This window comes from Syngnathus typhle, linkage group LG20 (assembly GCF_033458585.1).
Source record: "Syngnathus typhle isolate RoL2023-S1 ecotype Sweden linkage group LG20, RoL_Styp_1.0, whole genome shotgun sequence".
Lineage (NCBI taxonomy): Eukaryota > Metazoa > Chordata > Actinopteri > Syngnathiformes > Syngnathidae > Syngnathus > Syngnathus typhle.
Window position 1 is genome coordinate 3,162,501 of NC_083757.1, and position 22,565 is coordinate 3,185,065.

Genomic DNA, 22,565 nt, shown 5'->3' on the forward strand with positions numbered 1-22,565 from the left:
GGCCTGAAGGCCGTTTACGAGACGGAGCTGGCGAAAGCCCGTGCGTCTCTGGACTCGGAGGCCACAGAGCGTGCACGTCTGCAGCCGGAGTTGACCAAGCTGAGGATGGAATTCGACGAGCTGAAAGAAAGGTGAGGCCCGGCCATTTTATCAAAAATATGCCAACAACAAAATGGATACTGGATATTAGTGCTGACATAATTGCTTTGCTGCTGGGGCCACACCCCAAGGAAAATCCTCCTCGTGACTAATTGCAGCTCAATTGGACTTTCAATTAACCATCCCATAGTCGCACATCAATATAAATAGCACATTTGACTGCGTCGAGGGTTTAATACTGTTTTTGTTTCCTGCACTGTTTACATACTTTATCACTGCTACACTTTATACTTATCTTAGTTCATATTTATGTGTACATCTGTCATCTCAGGAACACGAAGAAAGAATCCGATCTGGCAGGAGCGCTGCAGAGGCTCAAAGATTTGGAAGCCTCGCTGAACTCCAAGAATGCGTCTTTGGCGACAGCGTTAGGAAAAAACCGTCGCCTTGAAGCCTTGGTGAACTCCAGGGTCGGGTCTTTGTCGACAGCGTTAGGAGAAAAGCGGCGCCTTAAAGCCTTGCTGAACTCCAAGGGCGCGTCTTTGATGAGAGCGTTAGAAGGAAAGCGTCGCCTTGAGACAGAAAACCGAGATCTGGCGACGCAGGTTGCCGAGGTGAATCAAATCACGATTAAATTACCGTGATGATTGTGTTAAAGTTGTTGCCACGTTTAGCTCGAGACCAGGTTGGCCAATGGCCGAAAGGGGATGATGGATGAGGCTCTCAGGAGGGTGGAAGGAGAGAGTCGCATTAATACCCTCAAAGAGGAGCTGGAGATACAAAAGAAGCTGCATTCCGAGGTCGGACACAATTATCATCACTTTCGCTTATTTAATTAATGAAAATAAAGCTGAGTCATTCTCACGTCTCACGTAGGAGTTGCGCGAGGTCAAACGCCGGCACGAGTCTCGCATGGTGGAGTTGGAAAACGCCCGCCAGGAAGATTATGAACCCAAACGGGCCGACGCCTTGATGGAGATGCGAAGCCAGCATGAACTTCAAATCAAACTCTACAAAGAGGAGATTGAGAAGACTTACAAGTCCAGGGTAAATTGCTGGAAAATATCGCCTGAACTCTTTTTTACCTTCTACTATGCCTGTCGGGTTCAGCTGGAAGGCGCTCGCCAGTCACCGATTTCACCATTTATCATTTGGACCTTAGAATCTGTATCAGCTGCAAAAAGTTTAAAAGGTCTGTGTTGACACTAGCTTGCAGCCCGTGATGCAAACGTGAAAGATCTGGAGGAGGCTCTGTCTACAGAGAGGGAGCGGATGCAGCAGCAACTGGATGAGTATCAGGAGCTAATGGATGTCAAGCTAGCGCTGGATATGGAGATAAGTGCCTACAGGAAGGTGCTTGAAAGCGGGCAGCAGAGGTGTGTGTGGCTTACAAACATACCACAACTTTTCCTGTCATAGCAATTCATGTCTCCACGTTTGTCCGCAGGACACGCTTTTCCCAGAGTCTACCGTCGACAAGCATGTCAGGAAGTCGCTCCTCGACCACGTCGGCCAGCGGGAAAAGGAAGCGTCCCGACACTGACAGCGAGGCTTTGAACTTCGCCAGAAGCACTGTGCCTTGTTCTCTCCTCATCTCTCTTAGGTGTCAGTTCACCCTGGATGCGGACCAGGACGGCAAATATGTCCGACTCTGCAATATAGGAGATGAGGTCAGTGGATGTGTCACAGTGCAACATCGCACATCTTACGAAATTTGCACATTTTCCAGTAACGACTAACCTGTTGAGATCAACTTCAACTATTAGGATCAGAATTTGGGGAACTGGCAGGTGAAGCACCAGGTTGGATCTTCTGCTCCCATCGTATTCAAGTTTCCCGCAGAATTCATCCTGAAGCCCGGCCTGAGTGTCACGGTAATCAATCTTATCTGGAAGATCTCAGATACAAGGTGCTCAATATTTCAATGACTTTTACATGGTGATCAGATCTGGGCGGCTGGTGCTGGCGGAAACCACAATCCTCCCTCTGATCTAGTCTGGGAGACACAGGCCAACTGGGGAACCGGAGACCAGGTCCACACTACCTTGATCAACACTAACGGAGAGGTGACACATCTTTCAAGCGACAAGAAGCAATATTTCTCTTTTGACGTCCGTTTATCTTCTAGGAAGACGTCTACCACCTATATCAAAAATGATGGAAATTCCGTTTCCACCGTGGAATAGAGGAAACGGAACTTTGGTTTCTTTGTGTGTCTTGACATATGAAGGGATTGAGAATAAAGCAGACTTTGACTTTTGACATGGTCACATTGTAAAAATATCGTATAACAATACAATTAAATGGGCATTTTCTAATGCAATCCTGACTGCTGGTCAATCATTTGAAAAGATTCAGAGTTTGTTGTTTCCGCAGCCGGTTGCCCACAGCACCTGCGGGGACAGCGAGGTACAGTTATGTGCGGCTCCTGCGGATTCTCCCCGAACAAGCCCAACAACGGCAGCTCCGTATCCACGGCTTCCCGCTCCTACCGTACTGGTGGCATCTCAGAGGGTTTGCTGCCTCATTCCTACTTCTTGTTTTTATATTGTGTCGTTTACTTGTATGTCTATCGTGTACTATGTCTCGTCAACGTGGGATAGAGGAAAGTGCGGGGGGACCAAAAAAAAAAGAGTGTAATATCGGTTTCACCAGTATATAATTGAAACCGGAAGGTATTCGGACATCCCTGCGGTCAGTAGAATATATAACGGCTGTGCAATGAGAAGTCAAGACATGTTCCACGAGAGCAGGCGGTCAAGGCAAGAGTAATCTCGACGCAACATGCCCAACATGTGTAAGTCAGTGATGAATGTTTCTTGAATTTTCTTCCTCTTTTGCCATTCTTTCATGATTTTCTTGTGCTTCCACATTAGACACGCAAATTCTCGCGGTGGGCTTGGTGGCTTTTCTAGTACTGCGAGCCAATGGCGCTCCGTTGACAGAAGCGACCACCGTCTTGCCATCAAGCGACACCTCAAGTGAGGAGGAAACGGCGCCCTCTGACCTGCTGACCTCCGCTCATGTTTGGGACTCGGTTCTGGGTACCGCTAAAGAACACCAGAAAGCTGTAAGTGGAAATTCAGAAAGCACCTTCATTGTCTTCTTCTGGCTGTAAAACGTATCTGACTTGTGACTAATTTCAATTTCAGTTTGATGATGAATTCCAAAACAATGTCAACTTTCATTTACTGGAGCATTACAAAGCACCTCAGTTTCCAGCAAACTGCCCCAGCTCCAACTTTAGCAAGGTAAGAACCAGAAATGGAAAACCACCAGAGGTGGGAGAAAATACAGACACTGACACTTTCCATAATTGTTTGCTAGCATCGGCTTGACTTTTATGCGTAGATTGAATAGATATTTGTTTTTTCCAGGAGGCTTGCCTGCACAGGCTGGCCCAAGGTCTGTCCACTTACATAATTCTTCTCAAGCACGTGGAGAAGGAATATCCCGGCAGTAAAATTCTGTCTGAGGCCAAACACTACTCTGAACTCCTGCTCTACAATATCAAACAAAAGGTTGGCCAGTGTGACAATTTAGGGATAGGAAATGAATTTTGCTGTTACTATAATACCTATTTTGACATTGTGTTGCTTACTCTTGTCCGGCAGATGAGAAAACCAGAAGAGGTCACAGGCCTGAGTAGCAATGAGGAAGAGAGCCTATTGAGGTCACTGTACCACCCCGATGCTTTCCACAGAAAGATGACGGCGCACAACATCCTGCGGAAGCTCTACATCAGGGGTCACCAAACTACGGCCCGCGGGCCGGATACGGCCCGCGGGACCGTTTAATACGGCCCGCCAACCCTGAACAAATTGTATTATTAAACTATTTTTTTTTGCTCATTTTGCCTGCAATGACTGCGTTTCCCCAGTAGATGGGGAAGCGCTCGCCTGCGCATTTACTACCGGAAGCCGTGTCAAAAAGCTCGGTGCACACTCACAAGTGCGTGTATAGACATGGCGCACTCGCGCTCTATTTGTATCAGTCCCGAATTTAGAGCGTGGGCTGTGACGACAGCATTCTTGTAATTTGCGCGCTGAGCTTTCAGATGCAGTTTTGCGCTAAAGCCACCCACAAACCTTCCCCTGGAATCCTTCCGTTAAAATGTCGCCCAAGTAAAGCAGGGTGAACACAGTGCCGAGCGTTTAAAAGAGAGTGGCCAATTTGGCTCGACGTACGCGACGTGACGTTCAGCCACATGAACGTCAACATCTACCCGTCAAAGATCGAGGTAAACGGACCAACACCTCGGATCTCGCCTAAGAATTGCCACAACAAATTTTACTCCAGACTATGACGCACTATCAAACTTTAACAAACAAGACAGCAGTGTCTACAAGCCTACTGGAACCTACAAAAGGATTATAAGGAAGGAACACAAGAACTTTAAGAGACTGCTCATATGTGTCAGAGAGGTTCTGCTCTGACAACTGAGCTGAACTTTTATCTGTTAAGATTGTGCATGGCACAACATAAAGTTAATGTTCCATGTTTTTTTTTTCTATGAAGAACCCAGAGAGAGTTATTTAGTTATTATTTATTTCCTGTTTTTTCTGTGAAGAACTCAGAGAGGGTTATTTAGTTATTATTTATTTCATTAATAGTGTTATTATCTGTTTCCTGACTTTTTTTCTGTAAAGAACCTGGAAAGGGTTATTAAATAACCGTTATTTGGTTATGTGTGGCTTTCTGGAAAACAATAAATTTTTTAAGCTCCCCTACGATCGTCACACTTTTTCTGTTACAAACTGACACCGGCCCGCCATCAGAGAAGGGAAAGGTTATGTGGCCCTCACAGGAAAAAGTTTGGGGACCCCTGCTCTACATCTTCATTGTTGACGGCGAGAGGGCGCTGAGGCGCAAAGAACGGCGAAGGGGAAAACATGCCAAGGTCTTCGCCATGTTTAGTTTATTGCGGTAGTCACGTCCGCCACGGAAGCCCGTCGGAAATGTTGGGCAAAACATGAAGTGAATTAAGGAAGTTCTTGGATCTGCACTGACGTGTCGTAACCCACTGACGGATTGAGGATGTATTTGTTTTTGCATGACGCACTGAGTTTTTTTTATTTTTTATTCTGTAGATAACCTATTTATTGCTCATTCAAAAAAGCCATTGTGAATCTAAGACCTTATTTATTGCAAACCTTCGTATGAATTATTTAAAGAAGATATTTATTACATATTATTGTTTTTATACTTGAAGGCATGATAATTATATTTATTTTTTAAACGGAATGTATTTTTAAAACATGAATAAAACTATTTGCTTACTTGTGAATTGAACTGCTTGATTTATAACACTTTGGCAGGTGTCTTTTGAGAATTTCACTTATTAGATTGAACTAGACAAATCTCTTTTTATGAGATTCAAATACATCGTATATATATATTTGAAAAACTGAAATATCGTAAGGCCACTTATGGGCTTTACTGTCAGACATTTATTGACAAAAACATGGAACAGACTTCGAGACAATGTCGTAACAATAACAAATAAATATCTCAGACAAAATTGACACTTCATATACTGACATTGACTTTCATGTGGCCAACTCGTCGTGGTCTTCGGGTGGAGGTTGTTGACGCAGGTGCACGTCATCCTTCTTCAACCCCAAAGTAAACTGAAACGAAGCAAAAACAGCCAACGATACATATGTCATTGTTGGTTTTGACTTAATCTGCCATTTTTTTTAAGGTTCTCTTTCTACATATTTACCAAACACAAGCGATACATTAACTTTATGACAATAATCATCTATTACACATAAATCAGTTATGCTTATGCCCACAATAAAGGTAAATGAACCATGAGTTAATACAAAAAAAGGGCACTACCTCAATTACAACTTAGAAAACAGTTTGACTGAAATGGTAGTCATTCAATAAATAAATATACGCATGTTTTCTTTTTCAAATTGCAGCCTTTGCGGTTTTGAAAATTGCAGTTGATCACATTGCAACGTCGACTTGAATTCCACTAATCTCTCAGTTTTAATGCACAGACAGACACGAGAGAAAACGCTGACACAGAAGCAGTGGATGACGCAAATCAGTGTCGCCCCTTGTCAGCAGTTCACTCGAATTATGCCAACAATTCTGTGGTATCTTTCCACACGCACGCATTGCAACACCGGCCATTTGCCCTTTGATACCAGTTTAACAGCTCATCATCAAATATTTATTTGGCATGAGATTCGTTAATTTTGGGGGGAAATGTTTTCAATGTGTCAAGACTGAAGGCTCCGGCATTCCTGGATCTGCTCCTCGTTTGAAGCCTGTTAAACGAAACACACAAAAAAATATGAGAACAAATAAACATGGGGTGGATATAATAAGTATGAGTGGCATTTGATGAACTTTTATTTTGGCCTTGAGACAGCATCAGTCAGGTTCTGAAAAAAATATCTGAGTCGAGCAGGAAATTTATTTCCCAGCCTTCCATTCAGTGATTTATTTATTGGCAGTGAGAACACACCACAATTGTGCAACCCTTCAAGCAATTACATCTCCAAACTGGCCAAATGAGGGGAATGGAATTAACAAAGTGATGACAAAAGTTTCCAATGTGGCAATTGGAAAGTTTTCGACCGGATGAGGAGTCACAACGAGAACATTTGAACTACCGGACAGTCAAAATCAGGTTAAGGGTGAACACGCTAATGCTAACTAGCTGCGACCTGCGGGTTTTAAAGCGACTAACATATTTCACGCCTTTTATACTAACCCAAGTACAGCACTGTAGGAATAAATCCCCATCGGATGACGAATTGTCCACACTGGAACAGTTGCTGCAGCCGCTGTTTGGTCTCTTTACTTAATTTTGCCATTTTTCCTGAATGCTTTTGCAGCGTGATACCACAGAGTGCAACCAAGGACACGGAAGCGGAAATGAGCCATGACAGAAAAAAACAGGAAGTCTAGCTTCGTGTCGCCGTCTTGTGGATGGAAGAGGTAACTGCGTGTTTTTACTGTTCAGTATTTCAGTACATTTTCGATTTACTATTTTTGTATCTAAACAAAACAATAAACTACCAAGACGTTACATGTTGAGTTAATTACTTTTTTTTTTTTTTTTTTTGCATTAATAGTTATAGTAGTTTTCAGTCAGCAAAGACAAATTTGAGTCAAAAGAAACACTTTATTTCCAGAAGCAATGAGCTGCACATCCTCGGACATATAAAAAGGCCAGTAAAAACATCTTAAGAACAACAATATGATGTACAGCAAAAGCAGAAGCAGTCACAATTTGTAAACTGACATACTGAAACACATGGATTGTCCTTTCAAATTATGTACACCAAACCGTTAATAGCACACAGACGACAGTTTACACTGGGGATGGAGGTGACCTTTGTGTTAGCATGATGATTTGATGGAGGTGGGTTGACTTGGAAGAAAAGGAAAGAGACGTCAGAAATACTACAAATACCTGGCATGGTGGCTAAATGAGGTATTAAAATAATCCACAGGTTTTCTTACAGACATATGTAACACACCTTCTTTTGGGATTGGTACCTGTGAGAGTTACTCCTTTATAAATATGTAATTAGCCTCTCAAGTGCAAACCCTGATACTTCATAGCCCTCTCACCAGAGTCAAAAACATCATTGGACTAATTATGTTGAGTTTCATCTTGCTCATCAGAACAATACTGACTGTAAATATTAAGAATGGAACACTTGCGATTTCCATACTTGTTAGGGAAGAATGTGGATTTTTTTTTCTTTCATAAAAATATCTGTTATTAGACCAAAGTCGTTTAGGTTTAAATATATTCGTCTAAACACTGAAGGTACGGTTTGTATTGCTATGAGGAAGGAGCAAAGAAAATTGTTCTTTTTGAATCCGGAGGTTTAAACTTTCATTCAATCAACAGCTTTTATACACACACACAAAAGAAAAACACTCACCCACACACATCTCCTTCCATGGGGGGGGGGGTCAAGGTAAAGGTGAATGTATGGAAAAGGCATGCAAAGGCAACACATGCCAACTCATTTCCAAATACTTTGACACACAGTGGTTAGTGATGCGCTTTAAATGTATATATTGTCAGAGGCTTGTAAATTTCTTCCTGACATGGCAGTGGTTTACAATGAATGAGTCAAAGAAATCGGCAAAGTGACTTCAACTCCCCGGCACAGAAAGAACAACACCGCAGTGGAGCATGGGAGCGAAGGAAAAGAAAAAAAAATGTTCGTGGTCCCTAGTGGTTGGCATGGCTTACAGCTCCAGGTTACTGGTGCAGAATCACAGGATCAAATCCAAAGGTTCATCATAAAACCATTTCAAAGGTCCGAGCCAAGGTGCGCGCTGATACTTGGCGAACGTTGCGTGTGGTTTAAATAGGCCGTCCCTTCCTCCTGCAGGCTGCATGAATAAGTGCCAGATTCTGGGGCAGTGTGGTTGCCAGGGGCCGGGGTGGTACCGGCAGCTACCTGCTCAAAAGAGCGAGAGAACACGGCGCTGGCCGTGCGTGTCAAGCTGGTGAGAGCTCCTGCTTTGGGCACAGACTGGCTCGAAGTGAGCGTGAGACGTTTGACGGACGTCTCCTCCGAAATATCCATCAGCTCATCCGGGGAACCCAGATCCACTGCGTCTGTGGTGGTCACACAAAGGGAGACAAGCGTAGTTAACAGTCAATCTGCGGCCAATGGACAAAAGCCATTTGCCATCCAGCCCATTACATTCAGTCCAAATCTTCTACATTAATGTGCCATTACACTGACTGGCCTGATTTGGTTAAAACTGAATAGTCATGGGCTGCAGGGCAAACGTATGACTGTCTTCCAGCAGGTGGCGCCATCACCACAGCCTGAGAGAGGCTTGATTTCTCCCAACCTGCTGCCAAGACTTTTGTTTTAGATTCCCACTACCAGCAAAATGTTTTCTGCATGTTTGGTGTATCGGTGAGGGAGTGAAATGTCCCAAAAGAGGCAGGTGAGGAAAGTGTTGAGGGTGTGAGCCTAGGAAACATCACAAAGGGAAAGTGAAGAAGGCAAGACATTCAATTAGTCACTCAAAAAAACAACACACAAGTCCTTCTGCATCCTAAGCCGCTAATAATTTGTAGTGGAACAGAACAACAATGAAAAGCTGGGAAACAGAAATGCAGGTTACTGTACCCAATGCTCCGATTCATCAGTCATGAAAAGGTTTGTGCTAAATTAAGACCTGCATATCTTTGTCCCGCTTCTGTCTAATAAAAAGTGTCCAAGCGCAACCCAGGAGTGCTGTCGAGGAGGCACAACATTTGCATTTGATGTCATAGACAGTGAATAATATAAATCTGTGAGGAGAACTGTTTGCTTGCTTTGTCATGAGTTGAAGGAACGATAACGGCGGATTGTGAGGAAGTCTGAGCCACGGGGGACGGAGTGAGTCAAAAAGGTGAAAGAAAGGGTTGGTTAAAAAGCGGGAAGAATCATCAAGGGTTTTTTTCAGACCACGACGCACCCACTGACAGTTACCTAGGTTACCCCAGGATTGGGGCAAGGGGAAGGAAGAACTTAGTGCTGGCTCTTCCCTATGGAGGCCGACCCAGAACTCTCGTTTTCCAGCATTCGCCTCACAGACTTCTGCCTCCTGACCTCCTGCCCCCGCATGCTGGACTCATGACTTCGGGGTTCCGGGCTGACATCGGAGGCACCTCCCAAAGTTTCGCCGTCCGGGTAGGTGCGGCCGTCGGAGCGCGCTCGCAGGGATTCTCCGTTGGGCATTCGCTCGCTGCTCACGCCCGTCACACTGATATCGGGGATGGCCACGCCCCCCGGCGCGGCCTCACTGTCTACACTCACCTCCTGGGACTCTGCTGGTCGGGCACAGGAAGGTTTGCACAACACACAAACATCCATGTCATGCACACACATGAAAAATGGGCAATGTGTGCAGGCACACATGACCCAAAAGACACAAAACAGAATTAAAGCAATAACAGAAAGATCCAAATAAAATAGAAAAAATATGATGAAAGTATATGCAACGGAGTTGAACATTTGGATGGAAATGTATGAATATCACAATGACAGAAACCATCCATCCAGAGGTTTCATCCTGGTTGCCCACACTCATCTGACATCTCACCGTGTCGTTTCCAGCGGTGGCCCCTGATAGAGAGCGACGTGACAGCATTCCGAGAGATCCTGGAAGCGGTGGGTGTGATCTCCACCTGGATGCTACGTGCACCCTCCTTGGTGTTGCTTTTCAGAGCCGCGCCCTGCTGCGTCGACTTGATGGCGTTGCCCACCTGATCAAATACGCACAATAGTCCCTTGCCATTCAAAATCATCAGAAAAGCATTATTGACAAGTCCAGCCAACATGTGACTCTAATACAAACAATCTACACGCTAATCCTATTTCTCCTAAGCGAAAGTGTAAATTCTTAGAGGCCACCGAGTATTTACACGTCCTTAAAAGGAACATGCAGCAGCAGAAGCAGCAGCACAATCCAAAAGGGCACAATCCCGGGACAATGTGTCTTTTGTTCCAATGATGGAGGGAACGTCCACTTGCTGGCCACTTCATTCGGGTGTCATTCACTTCAAAGCTCAAATCATGCTAAAAATCATGTCTTTTCACGATTGTGGAGGAATGCACCCTGACTGGTGTAGTAATACTGCAAGTTTAGGTTCAATCTGCTTCCCCCTACGAGGATTACAGCTAAACAGAGCAGAGTGCAAAGCATGTAAATAATCTAGCGGCATTACGCACAGTTTGCAGTCTGACACGCGGAGCGACACAATACAGCATAGTGTTCCGCGTATGATGCCAATATCCCGGCCAGCATGTGCGGCTTGCTTCACGTGTGCTCCCCCCCCCCCCCCCCCCCGACCCCCGACATATACAACAATTACGATTTACGACCGGACTCACCAAGAGCGCTTCCGGGAACAACTCGAGCTGGGCCCGATACAGGACGTCATCCAAAGCTTTGGATCCGAGTTCCGCTTCTCCGTTACACCTATTGAATATTAATCGTCTGACTTTTGTAGAAGAAAGAGATTTCGACACAGGCAGTTTGTGACAGGTAAAGGCAATCTGAATAAATAAAAGAAAATGTAAACGGACAAGGGAATGTGCGCCAACATAAACAGAGCGTAAAATTGATCGTCTGTGTGTACACTCACAATGCGTAGTGTATCCCTGTGAGGAGCTGAACCAAGAACTCTGATGTAACCGTCATCCGTGTGCTAATACCTTTATAGCGCCGTATCTGTTGCCGCGGGTAACCGCATATACACACTCTGGAGAATAGGCCAGAACAATCTTCGTATCATTTTTCGCCGACTGCTTGGGGCAAAATCCTTAAAGCGACATAAAATAAAAATAAAAAAAGTGTACCGTATGATTCTGGCCAAATGTATCTTGTCTTTAGCTGGGTACGGTCCATGGGAAAGGAAACCATTTCTCACAGCACGGCCAGCGCAGGGAAAACTCTGGGAGCATGACTGAGACACATGCAAAAACACAAAATTGAAAAGATTTCATATGTAATCAAAGGCTAACTAGTTTGGAACAAAACGTCAGTAAATGCCAGACACAAAAAAGAGCAAGAAAACATCAAACATTTGAAATTTGGTGAAAAATCTCATCAGGTCCTACTCAAATTGAACACTTCGAGAAAACAGGATGTTTACTTTAGCTACGCATAGCAGGGCTTAAAAGCTTTCTTGTCGCTGTAAAACAGAATCGCCGATACCGCTTGACGCAGCCGAGCGATGTCTGGATTGAGTCAAAGTCAAACAGGCGGATGTCACACGACGCTCGGCTGCAGTGTTGCCATTGCTATCCAAACAAACCGTTGTTTATTGATTAGCAATGCTCAATCAATATGTCTGTAAAAGGACTCACCTTGCAGGTCATTGTGTTGCTGCAATTTGTAAAAATGGCCTAGAATGAGGCCCAAGGTGAAAATGAGCACTGAGCTCATCTTGTATTGAGGCCAAACAAACCTCATGACATCATCGCTGTGTGAATGTGTGTGTGTGTGTGTGTGTGTGTGTGTGTGTGTGTGTGTGTGTGTGTGTAAGCCCTCACCTTATTTACCGTCGGCCCAGCACTTGGTCCGGGGATTGTGTCAGGTGATTGCTGTTCAAAAACGAAACAAACACACACGCTGCTATGAGATGTTACGCACGTGCAAACGGAGTCAACACAACTCCAATTTGAGAAAGACCAGTTTTTCCAACACATTAGTCATAGTGTTTACAATGCAATAACCTCAACAACCGCCTCTTTTGTGATTCACTCCTCAAAACGGCAGCTTTTATTTGGTGTGTGTGCGTAAGATGACGATCTGACCTAAAATCAAGGAAATAGGACACTCTTTTACTCTCTGACCAATACAATTCTTAATATGTATCACCATCACACCATGTTGTAAAGCTCTGGGCACACCCATGATACCAGGAAATAGGATCTTAATCTTTAGGGATTATTATGGCGGCAACTGATTTTATTGGCACACTGAAATGAAAATCCGGTCATAAAACTGATTGAGAAGTCATACAATGGCATCAAGGATGCACAACTGACAATAAATAGAAAAAAAAAAATCCAATTTGATCACTCCACATGGATCTAAAAAAAAAAGTCAATGAATATACATGACACGGATATGAGCGTGACAGACGGAGAGGGAGTGAAGTGAGCTGAGGAGGGATGGTTTTAATTGCGTTCATTAAAAGGAGAACATGATGGAGACAGAGGGACCAATGTACCCGTTAACACTAGAAGAGACGAGGAAGTCGAAAACATCACAGCGGCGACTTCGCATCCACTTTGCCGATCAGAGATTTGATTTTCAGCAGTGATGAGAGCAGACTGAGAGACTCTCACATCCTCCTCGCTCGATTTTATCCCTCCATCTCTTTGTCTCATGACTGGGGAGCGACAAGCGTTCCCAAAGTCTGCTTCTTTTTTTTTTTACAGTAGTACACACTCAAGCTTTTGTATTGGCGCTTTGCCGCGTTCTGAAGATGCGCCTGCAGCAAGATTTAAGACCCTCGGTGATGATTTTATCACGTCATTTTAACTGTCATGCGTGGGCAGCGAATGATGAATGGATGTTGTGGTTTTCTTCACACATGCTCGAAGATGAATTCATTGACACTTTAATTGAATCGACATATATGTGCTACACACATGATCATTTTGTGTGTGCAATAGAACCTGAAGGTGGTTGCCTTGACTACCAGAGTGCGAAGGTATGGTGGTGTCTTAACAGCAATTCGAGTCATTATGGAGCAAAGCGCATACATGCACACTTCCCCCTGCGACGGTCACGCTTGGGACAAGTCGTGACGTGGGTACTAACCTGCTTGATCCACGCATAATTTGAGTTGGAACGTGCAAGCATCAAACGCGGAAGGAGCTCCACATTCCGAGATACTCACGCTTTTCTTCCGCAGGTGCAGCCCGTGTTTTAGTAGTCCCGGGAGGTCCCGGATTTTGTGCTTGAGCTGAGCTTGGTCCCGCGCGCTCCGGTTCCAGCGCAAACCCGCGAGCAGGCCGTCCTCTGCGGGCTCCGAGTCGTCCATGACGGCTAGCCGGACGCGAGCGTGTGTCCGCGTGGAGCTCCTCAACAGGCGCACCGTCGTCGCCGGTGGCAGTTTGCCATTTCCCTCCCCTCCCCGGTCTCCTCCTTCCTTCCTACCTTTCGCCTCAAGCCGAGCTGCGGCGTGCCGTGCAGCTGCAACGGTTGAAGGGTCGCGCGCACGTTTAACGAGACACTTCACTTGTTCTGCAGCACGGCGCACCTCGGGTTGGCGAGCAGCGTGACTAGGCGTGCGCGTGATTGTGATTGGGGGGGGGGCGTGGACGTCTCTATTCATTTGGATGTCATTGCAATTTTGCCTCATATCATTCTCTGCAAAAATAATATTATCTTTCAGTAGAAGGCTTTGCACATTGATTGCATATTTTGGTCACTTTCCAATCTTGGTGGATGCTAGTCTATGGGAAGTACTTTTCAGTTTGTAATTGCACTTTGGTCTTTTATGTTTTCCATTCATGTTTATTGAGCTCTTTTATGTTTAGGATGACAGTAGTGCAAAGAAGAAGCAGCTCCTCTTTCAGCCTCTCAACACGGCAGTCATTCTTCACTGAAGATAAAGAAGATATGTCCATGAGGCGTTATTATGAAGACAAATAATAAAAGGTTTTCATTGTGCCAAGTTAACAAAATGCTTCGATTTAGTGTGAGTACTTTAGCCCCCTTTCCAAAGGTCGTGTTATCTGTGTGTGTGAATGGTTGCTGCTGCTATACATTCCAGTTTAACCTGAAGCAGACGGCAGGTGAGCTGAAACATGAGACAACTGTTTGGTCTAGTTCATACGTGGCGGCTACCTGTCTTTTAAAGATGACGTATTGTGCATTTTGTTTTCCCACAATGAACAATAAATGTTGTTGAAGTAGTAGAGAGTGCATTTGCGAGCTACTGCAGGGCCGGAACTGGTTAGACGGACGGATTGAAGCATGCTAGCCAGACGGGGGGGGGGGGGGGTTACACACATAGGCACACTTTCTCTCAATGAATTTGACTCTTGCTTTGGGCCTTCGCCACAGATTGAAGAGGAAAAAAAGTACAAGTGAACATGGTAAGGAAGAGAACTTGACAATGCGGATGACGTGACATGCTGTGCAGAGTTCACCACTGGTGCACTTGTATAACTCAGACGTCAACTCGACGTTTCTCTAATCTGGGATAATTAGCCTGTTGCAGAGAGACAGATGCCAACATCAGAGATGCCAACACTGTACAGTATTGCAATATTTGGTGGAGTAAATAAAAATCTATGTTCAAAACATGTTTGGTTTTTTCCCCAAAGCCTCCAGTGTATTACAGGTAAGCTTTTTAAGGCTCTATGGAAATATACAAGCAGGGAGGCAATGGGTCCCAGTTTTATAGTCTTTGGTATGACCCGGCCAGGGTTTAAACCCACAACCTTCCAGTCTCAGGGCGGACACTCTACCACTAGGCCACTGAGCTTATGGATTTCAACATCCATAGAAGAGAAAAATCATAGAGAGAGCTGAAATCAGCAGGCCAGCAAAATATATATCAACACAAACGGTGTTGGTAAAGAATGAATCCATGACCCTTGTTAGGATACGGATTTTAGCTATTGATCTGACTCCAAATTGTGATCAACACTTAACACAAAAATTGCCATGTTCTAATCCACACACTGGCGCACCTAACAATTTTGCGAGTTTGTTCTGTCAAAGAGAAGACCAGTAGATCAATCAGACCGAATTTACCAATTGTTTAATCTTGTCAAAGCAAGCTAATACAGGCGCCTGGGTCTTGGGTCCTTAACACAAAAACTCGTGTGCCTTCGTGACCAGAAAAGACGACACATTCTTCCGGGTTGCCCAGTTTTAAAGAAACACAATATGAATATTCAAACATGCAAAAGATTGTGTGGTGATTGGTCGATGGTCTGTGGTCATCTCCTCCTCGTTTGGGTTTTCCCCTGCTCAGCACAGGTGTCTGGACCACAAAGACGAGTTGTTTTTCGCGTTCCCATCGGCCTTGAGATATGCTCCCTTTCTGGACCTCCTGTTCCACAATACTTTGAAGAAAACAAATTCATGTAGCCTGCACATTCCTTTCCACTTATTAAGCGACCACACTACTACTAGAAATTATATTGATATGGTTATATGTGTCTAACGGAGCGTTAATCAAATGTGTTTGCAAACTGCCAAAAGTACATTTCCCTTTACCCTCTACTTCTCCTGTAATTAAAGTAAACCAAAATTGGGCATGTCAAGTATTGCATGTTCATATATGTCACATAATGTTAAATATGAGAACATAACATATATTCTAGAATATTCTAGCAGCAGCTTGAAAGTTGAGTGAGGTTTTTTTTTTTTTTTTTTTTCCGGACAAAGGAACCTTTGGACTTTGAAGAAACCTCTATGAAGTTTCTTTGATAAGTGCAATCAGGCATTGGTGTAGTGCCAGAAACCACTGAAAGCGCATCACAGGAAGCACACAGGAAGATCTCTACATCGACAACGACCGTGGAAAGTGGAGGACGCCGGCTTGGATTTACGCATCACTGAATCTAAAACAGAGGTGTCCCGAGACCTGTTTAGGTAAATTGCTGGAAAATATCCCCTGAACTCTTTTTTACCTTCTACTATTATTCCTGTCAGGTTCAGCTGGAAGGCGTTCGCCAGTCAGCGGTCCAAAGCAGCCACCAGCTGCGCCAGAAATTGAACGGGACCTTTATTACAACTTTGCGGCTGTTAAAAGTTTAATAAAAGGCGTTGTTTATGTCGTTTTTTTAATGCGATTCCCGTTTTTGCGACGCTTAGCCGCCGCAAAGTAGCTTTATGTGGCTTAATAAAGCAAGGAGTGAACCTTTTTTTTAAAACATTTGCGCGTCTGCGAGCGAGGTTAATATTTATATGTATTATATCTATATATATATATTTATATAGTTATATTTGTATTTTTTTTTTTGACGTGTATTTACAAAGGAACCTTTGGACTTTGAAGAAACCTCTATGACGTTTCTTTGATACGTGCATGTGGCATTTGGTGTAATATGATACTGACTGTCTTTTCTGGATAGGCAGAAGCACATTCGAGAAATGTCGACCCCAGAAAACACTCCTCAAGATGCAGACAAGGAGCTGGCGAATGTCCGTGCGGCTCTGAACTCAGCGGCCAGAGAGCGTGCACATCTGCAAGGCCAGGTGACCAAGCTGAGGATGGACTTCGACGAGCTGAAAGAAATGTGAGTCGTCACCTTATCGTGGTGGAGGGGTTTGCGTGCCCCTATGATCCTAGGAGCCATGTTGTCTGGGGCTTCATGCCCCTGGTAGGGTCACCCATGGCAAACGGGTCCTAGGTGAGGGGCCAGACAAAGCACGGCTCACATTACCCCTTATGATGCAAACAATTATTGAACCACGTTTTCCCTCGCCCGGACGCGGGTCACCGGGGCCCCCCTCTGGAGCCAGGCCTGGAGGCGGGGCTCGAAGGCGAGCGTCTGGTGGCCGGGCCTTCGCCGAAAAGGAAACGTGGGTTCCCCTTCCCATGGGCTCACCACCTGTGGGAGGGGCCAAAGGGGTCGGGTGCATTGCAAGCTGGGCGGGGGCCAAAGGCAGGGACCTTGGCGGTCTGATCCCCGGCTGCAGAAGCTGGCTCTTGGGACATGGAATGTCACCTCTCTGGCTGGAAAGGAACCCGAGCTGGTGTGCGAGGCAGAAAAGTTCCGACTAGATATAGTCTTGCTGGACTCTCTTCCACTCTGGAGTTGCCCACGGTGAGAGGCGTCGAGCAGGTGTGGGTATACTTATTACCCCCCGGCTGGGCGCCTGCACATTGGGGTTCACCCCGCTGAACGAGAGGGTAGCCTCCCTCCGCCTTCGGGTGGGGGGACGGGTCCTGACTGTTGTTTGTGTCTATGCACCAAACGGCAGTTCAGAGTACCCACCCTTTTTGGAGTCCCTGGAGGAGGTGCTGGAGAGCGCTCCTTCTGGGGACTCCATCGTTCTACTGGGTGACTTCAATGCTCACGTGGGCAATGACAGTGAGCCCTGGAAGGGCGTGATTGGGAGGAACGGCCCCCCCGATCTGAACCCGAGCGGTGTTCTATTATTGGACTTCTGTGCTCGACACGGATTTTCTATAATGAACACCATGTTCAAACATAAGGGTGTCCATGTGTGCACTTGGCACCAGGACACCCTAGGCCGCAGTTCGATGATCGACTTTGTAGTCGTGTCATCGGATTTGCGGCCGCATGTTTTGGACACTCGGGCGAAGAGAGGGGCGGAGCTGTCAACTGATCACCACCTGGTGGTGGGTTGGCTCCGATGGTGGGGGAAGATGCCGGACCGACCTGGCAGACCCAAACGTTCTGTGAGGGTCTGCTGGGAACGTCTGGCGGAATCCCCTGTCAGGAAGAGCTTCAACTCCCACCTCCGGCAGAACTTTTCCCACGTCCCGGGGGAGGCGGGGGACATTGAGTCCGAGTGGACCTTGTTCCGCGCCTCCATTGTTGAGGCGGCCGACCGGAGCTGTGGCCGTAAGGTCATTGGTGCCTGTCGTGGCGGCAATCCCCAAACCCGCTGGTGGACACCGGCGGTAAGGGATGCCGTCAAGCTGAAGAAGGAGTCCTATCGGGCCGTTTTGGCCTGCGGGACTCCCGAGGCAGCTGACAGGTACCGGATGGCCAAGCGGAACGCGGCTTCGGCGGTTGCTGAGGCAAAAACCCGGGCGTGGGAGGAGTTTGGCGAGGCCATGGAGAATGACTTCCGGACGGCTTCGAGGAAATTCTGGTCCACCATCCGGCGTCTCAGAAGGGGGAAGCAGTGCAACGTCAACACTGTTTACAGTGGAGATGGCGTGCTGCTGACCTCGACTCGGGACGTCGTGTGTCGGTGGGGAGAATACTTCGAAGACCTCCTCAATTCCACCGACACGCCTTCCATTGTGGAGGCAGGGCCTGGGGACTCTGAGGCGGACTCTCCAATCTCTGGGGTTGAAGTCACTGAGGTAGTTAAAAAACTCCTCGGTGGCAAGGCCCCGGGGGTGGATGAGATCCGCCCGGATTTCTTAAGGGCTCTGGATGCTGTGGGGCTGTCATGGCTGACACGTCTCTACAGCATCGCGTGGACATCGGGGACAGTGCCTCTGGATTGGCAGACTGGGGTGGTGGTTCCCCTCTTTAAGAAGGTGTGTTCCAATTACAGGGGAATTACACTCCTCAGCCTCCCTGGTAAGGTCTATTCAGGGGTGCTGGAGAGGAGGGTCCGTCGGGAGGTCGAACCTCGGATTCAGGAGGAACAGTGTGGCTTTCGTCCTGGCCGTGGAACAGTGGACCAGCTCTTCACCCTCAGCAGGATCCTCGAGGGTGCATGGGAGTTCGCCCAACCAGTCCACATGTGTTTTGTGGACTTGGAGAAGGCGTTGGACCGTGTCCCTCGGGAGGTCCTGTGGGGGGTGCTTTGGGAGTACGGGGTACCGAGCCAACTGATAAGGGCGGTTCGGTCCCTGTATCACCGATGCCAGAGTTTGGTCCGCATTTCCGGCAGTAAGTCGGATTCGTTCCCAGTGAGGGTTGGACTCCGCCAAGGCTGCCCTTTGTCACCGATTCTGTTTATAATTTTTATGGACAGAATTTCTAGGCGCAGCCGAGGCGTTGAGGGTGTCCGGTTTGGGGACCTCAGCATCGCGTCTCTGCTTTTTGCAGACGACGTGGTGCTGTTGCCTTCTTCAGGCTGTGATCTCCAGCTCTCACTGGAGCGGTTTGCAGCCGAGTGCGAAGCGGTTGGGATGAGGGTCAGCACCTCCAAATCCGAGTCCATGGTCCTCGATCGGAAAAGGGTGGAATGCCCTCTCCGAATCGGGGATGAGATCCTGCCCCAAGTGGAGGAGTTTAAGTATCTTGGGGTCTTGTTCACGAGTGAGGGGAGGATGGAGCGCGAGATCAACAGGCGGATCGGTGCAGCGTCGGCAGTAATGCGGACTCTGTACCGATCGGTCGTGGTAAAGAGAGAGCTGAGCCAAAAGGCAAAGCTCTCAATTTACCGGTCGATTTACGCTCCTACCCTCACCTATGGTCACGAGCTATGGGTCGTGACCGAAAGAACGAGATCCCGGATACAAGCGGCCGAAATGAGTTTTCTCCGCAGGATGTCCGGGCTCTCCCTTAGAGAAGTTCGGTCATCCGGGAGAGACTCGGAGTAGAGTCGCTACTCCTCCACGTTGAGAGGAGCCAGATGAGGTGGCTCGGGCATCTCATCAGGATGCCTCCTGGACGCCTCCCTGGGGAGGTGTTCCGGGCATGTCCCACCGGTAGGAGACCCCGGGGACGACCCAGGACACGCTGGAGAGACTATGTCTCTCAGCTGGCCTGGGAACGCCTTGGGATCCCCCGGGATGAGTTAGATGAAGTGGCTGGGGAGAGGGAAGTCTGGGAGTCCCTCCTGAAGCTGCTGCCCCCGCGACCCGACCCCGGGTAAGCGGAAGAAGATGGATGGATGGATGGATGGTTTACTCGAAACATTAACAGAGCAGCCTATTTTGACATGAAATAGCCTCGCGGGTACAACAGCTATTCGGTGACGCCCCCTGACTATAGTTACCGTAATGCTGGGAAGCGATGCGACCTTGTAATTTACTAGTCGTACTAAAACGTACTAAAACATTTTGGCAGAGCACTGTGTACAACCAGTATGGATCAACAAATTCATCACTGGATCCATATAGAAGGCGCACCGGACTATAAGGCGCACTGTTGACTTTTGATAAAAATTTAGGATTTTAGGTGCGCCTTAAAGGGCGGAAAATACGGTAATGTCTCCACGTTTGTCCCCAGGGTACGCCCGACCATGGCTCGTCCTAAAATCGCCCAGCAGGTCACTGTGGATGAGGTGGACCGGGACGGCAAATATGTCAGACTCCGCAATGACGGAGATGAGGTCAGGTCTTACGAAATTTGCACATTTTCCAGTAACGACTAACCTGTTGAGATCAATCTCAACTATTAGGATCAGAATTTGGGGAACTGGCAGGTGAAGCGCCAGGTTGGATCTTCTGCTCCCATCGTATTCAAGTTTCCCGCAGAATGCATCCTGAAGGCCCACCGGAGTGTCACGGTAATCAATCTTATCTGGAAGATCTCAGATACAAGGTGCTCAATATTTCAATGACTTTTACATGGTGATCAGATCTGGGCGGCTGGTGCTGGCGGAAACCACAATCCTCCCTCTGATCTAGTCTGGGAGACACAGGCCAACTGGGGAACCGGAGACAAGGTCCACACTACCTTGATCAACGCTGAGGTGACACATCTTTCAAGCGACAAGAAGCAATATTTCTCTTTTGACGTCCGTTTATCTTCTAGGAAACCCACTGCCACCTATTTCCAAGATGATGATGGAAATTCCGTTTCCACCGTGGGATAGAAGAAACAGAATTTCGGTTTCTTTGTGTGTCTTGACATTGAAGGGATTGAGAATAAAGCAGACTTTGACTAGCTTCGTGAGGAGATTTGTCTGTTCTTGGACAGCAAAGGGAAAGACACAACACAACTCCGAGACGAAATGTTTCTGTGTGAAATGGCTTTTCTGTGTGACATTACGAGTCATCTGAATGCAATGAACTTGCAGCTGCAGGGTCGGGATCGTGTCATCTCTGATATGTACAGTACAGTGAAGGCATTTAAAACCAAAGTGACTCTGTGGGAGACGCAGATGCGGAAAGAAAATTTGAGCCACTTTCCCAGCTGCCAGACCATGAAAGAGAAGCTCTCTACCAGTGCGTTCCCGAGCGCACAGTTGGCTGATAAAATAGGTATGCTTGCCGCTGACTTTCGACGCCGATTTGCTGACTTTGAAGCACAAAAAAGCAGGTTGGAACTGCTCGGTAACCCATTTGCTGTTGACGTGGAAAGCTCACCACCAAACCTCCAAATGGAGTTGATTGACCTCCAATGCAATGATGCACTGAGGGCAAAATATGCGGCAGTGGGTGCTGCGGAGTTCGCCCGTTTCCTCCCCGACACAATGCCCCAGCTGCGCATCTAGGCTGCTCAAACGTTGTCTATGTTTGGCAGCACATACCTGTGTGAACAACTGTTTTCTTTGATGAACCTGAACAAAACATCACACAGAAGTCGACTTACTGCTGAACACCTCCACTCAATTCTGAGGATTTCCTCAGCTCAGAGCCTTACCCCGAACATTGATGAACTTGTGGAAAAGATGGGACACCACCAAGTATCACCCTCAACCTCAAACAAGTGAACATTACTGTGCAATCACATATTTAGAGTTTTTACTCAGTTCAAGTTTAAAAGTTAAAGTTTAATATTTGTTTTCACTGCATGTTACTTCTCCTTAAACAAAGTGTTGTTTTTGATTAATAGATTTTTGCACTTTATTTGATTGTATTTCAATCCAATTATATTTTAAAAATATTTCAGTTGAGTGGATGATAGAAAATTGCTATTATTGTTTTTTTCTTTGAAGTAAATTTAGCCCACTTTTGCTAAAATAGAAAATATAGGCTACTGATGGTGCCTTGAATACCGGTTTCTTTCATTTAATGTTCATGTTATGGGGATTTTTATATAAAGGAAATTTGTCTTTTGTGTCTGTTGAAAATTAAAGATTACTGACAGAGCCATAAGAAAATATTGCTTTATTTATCTGATCATATTGGAATATATTTGTTAGGTTTTCAGTAGGTTCAATTAGGTTCACTAGACTATATGCGTCATTTAAAAATTTTTCAATGAACATTCGAACAGTCCGGCCCTCGGCTTGTAGCTAATGTTTTTTATTTGGCCCTCCGTCCATTTGACTTTGACACCCCTGCTTTAATACAATGAGCAAATAACAATGCGTATTACAGGGAATATTTTATTTCACAACACTTTGCCTTGTTCCTTTCGTCTCTGCTGTTCACTTCAAACACGCTCCAT

General features: G+C 46.3%; 2 protein-coding genes across 7 annotated transcripts in view; both read right to left on the reverse strand.

Annotated features, from left to right (window-relative positions):
• Positions 1-6,996, reverse strand: part of LOC133144584 (hyccin-like) — a 27,206-nt gene extending 20,210 nt beyond the window's left edge. For all 3 annotated transcript variants that reach the window (XM_061267401.1, XM_061267400.1, XM_061267399.1), the window contains exons 1-2: positions 6,833-6,996; positions 5,641-5,729 (exon numbers count right to left, since the gene is read on the reverse strand). In XM_061267401.1, coding sequence (XP_061123385.1) covers positions 5,641-5,707 — 67 coding nt within the window. In that variant the 5' untranslated portion in view covers positions 5,708-5,729; positions 6,833-6,996. The remainder of the gene's footprint in view (positions 1-5,640; positions 5,730-6,832) is intronic.
• A 236-nt stretch (positions 6,997-7,232) lies between these two features.
• Positions 7,233-13,865, reverse strand: LOC133144583 (hyccin-like). 4 transcript variants are annotated; one of them, XM_061267394.1, is made up of 8 exons: positions 13,505-13,854; positions 12,147-12,197; positions 11,451-11,557; positions 11,237-11,353; positions 10,983-11,070; positions 10,192-10,354; positions 9,579-9,919; positions 7,233-8,707 (listed from the first exon to the last, which is right to left on the reverse strand). In XM_061267394.1, the coding sequence occupies exons 1-7, from the start codon at positions 13,646-13,648 to the stop codon at positions 9,618-9,620; spliced, it is 972 nt and encodes a 323-aa protein (XP_061123378.1). In that variant the 5' UTR covers positions 13,649-13,854; the 3' UTR covers positions 7,233-8,707; positions 9,579-9,617. The 4 variants fall into 4 exon arrangements, with proteins under 4 accessions (XP_061123378.1, XP_061123379.1, XP_061123380.1 ...); XM_061267395.1 differs by having other exon boundaries at positions 9,579-9,916; positions 13,505-13,853; XM_061267396.1 differs by lacking the exon at positions 11,237-11,353 and having other exon boundaries at positions 13,505-13,865.
• Between the last annotated feature and the right edge of the window lie 8,700 nt (positions 13,866-22,565).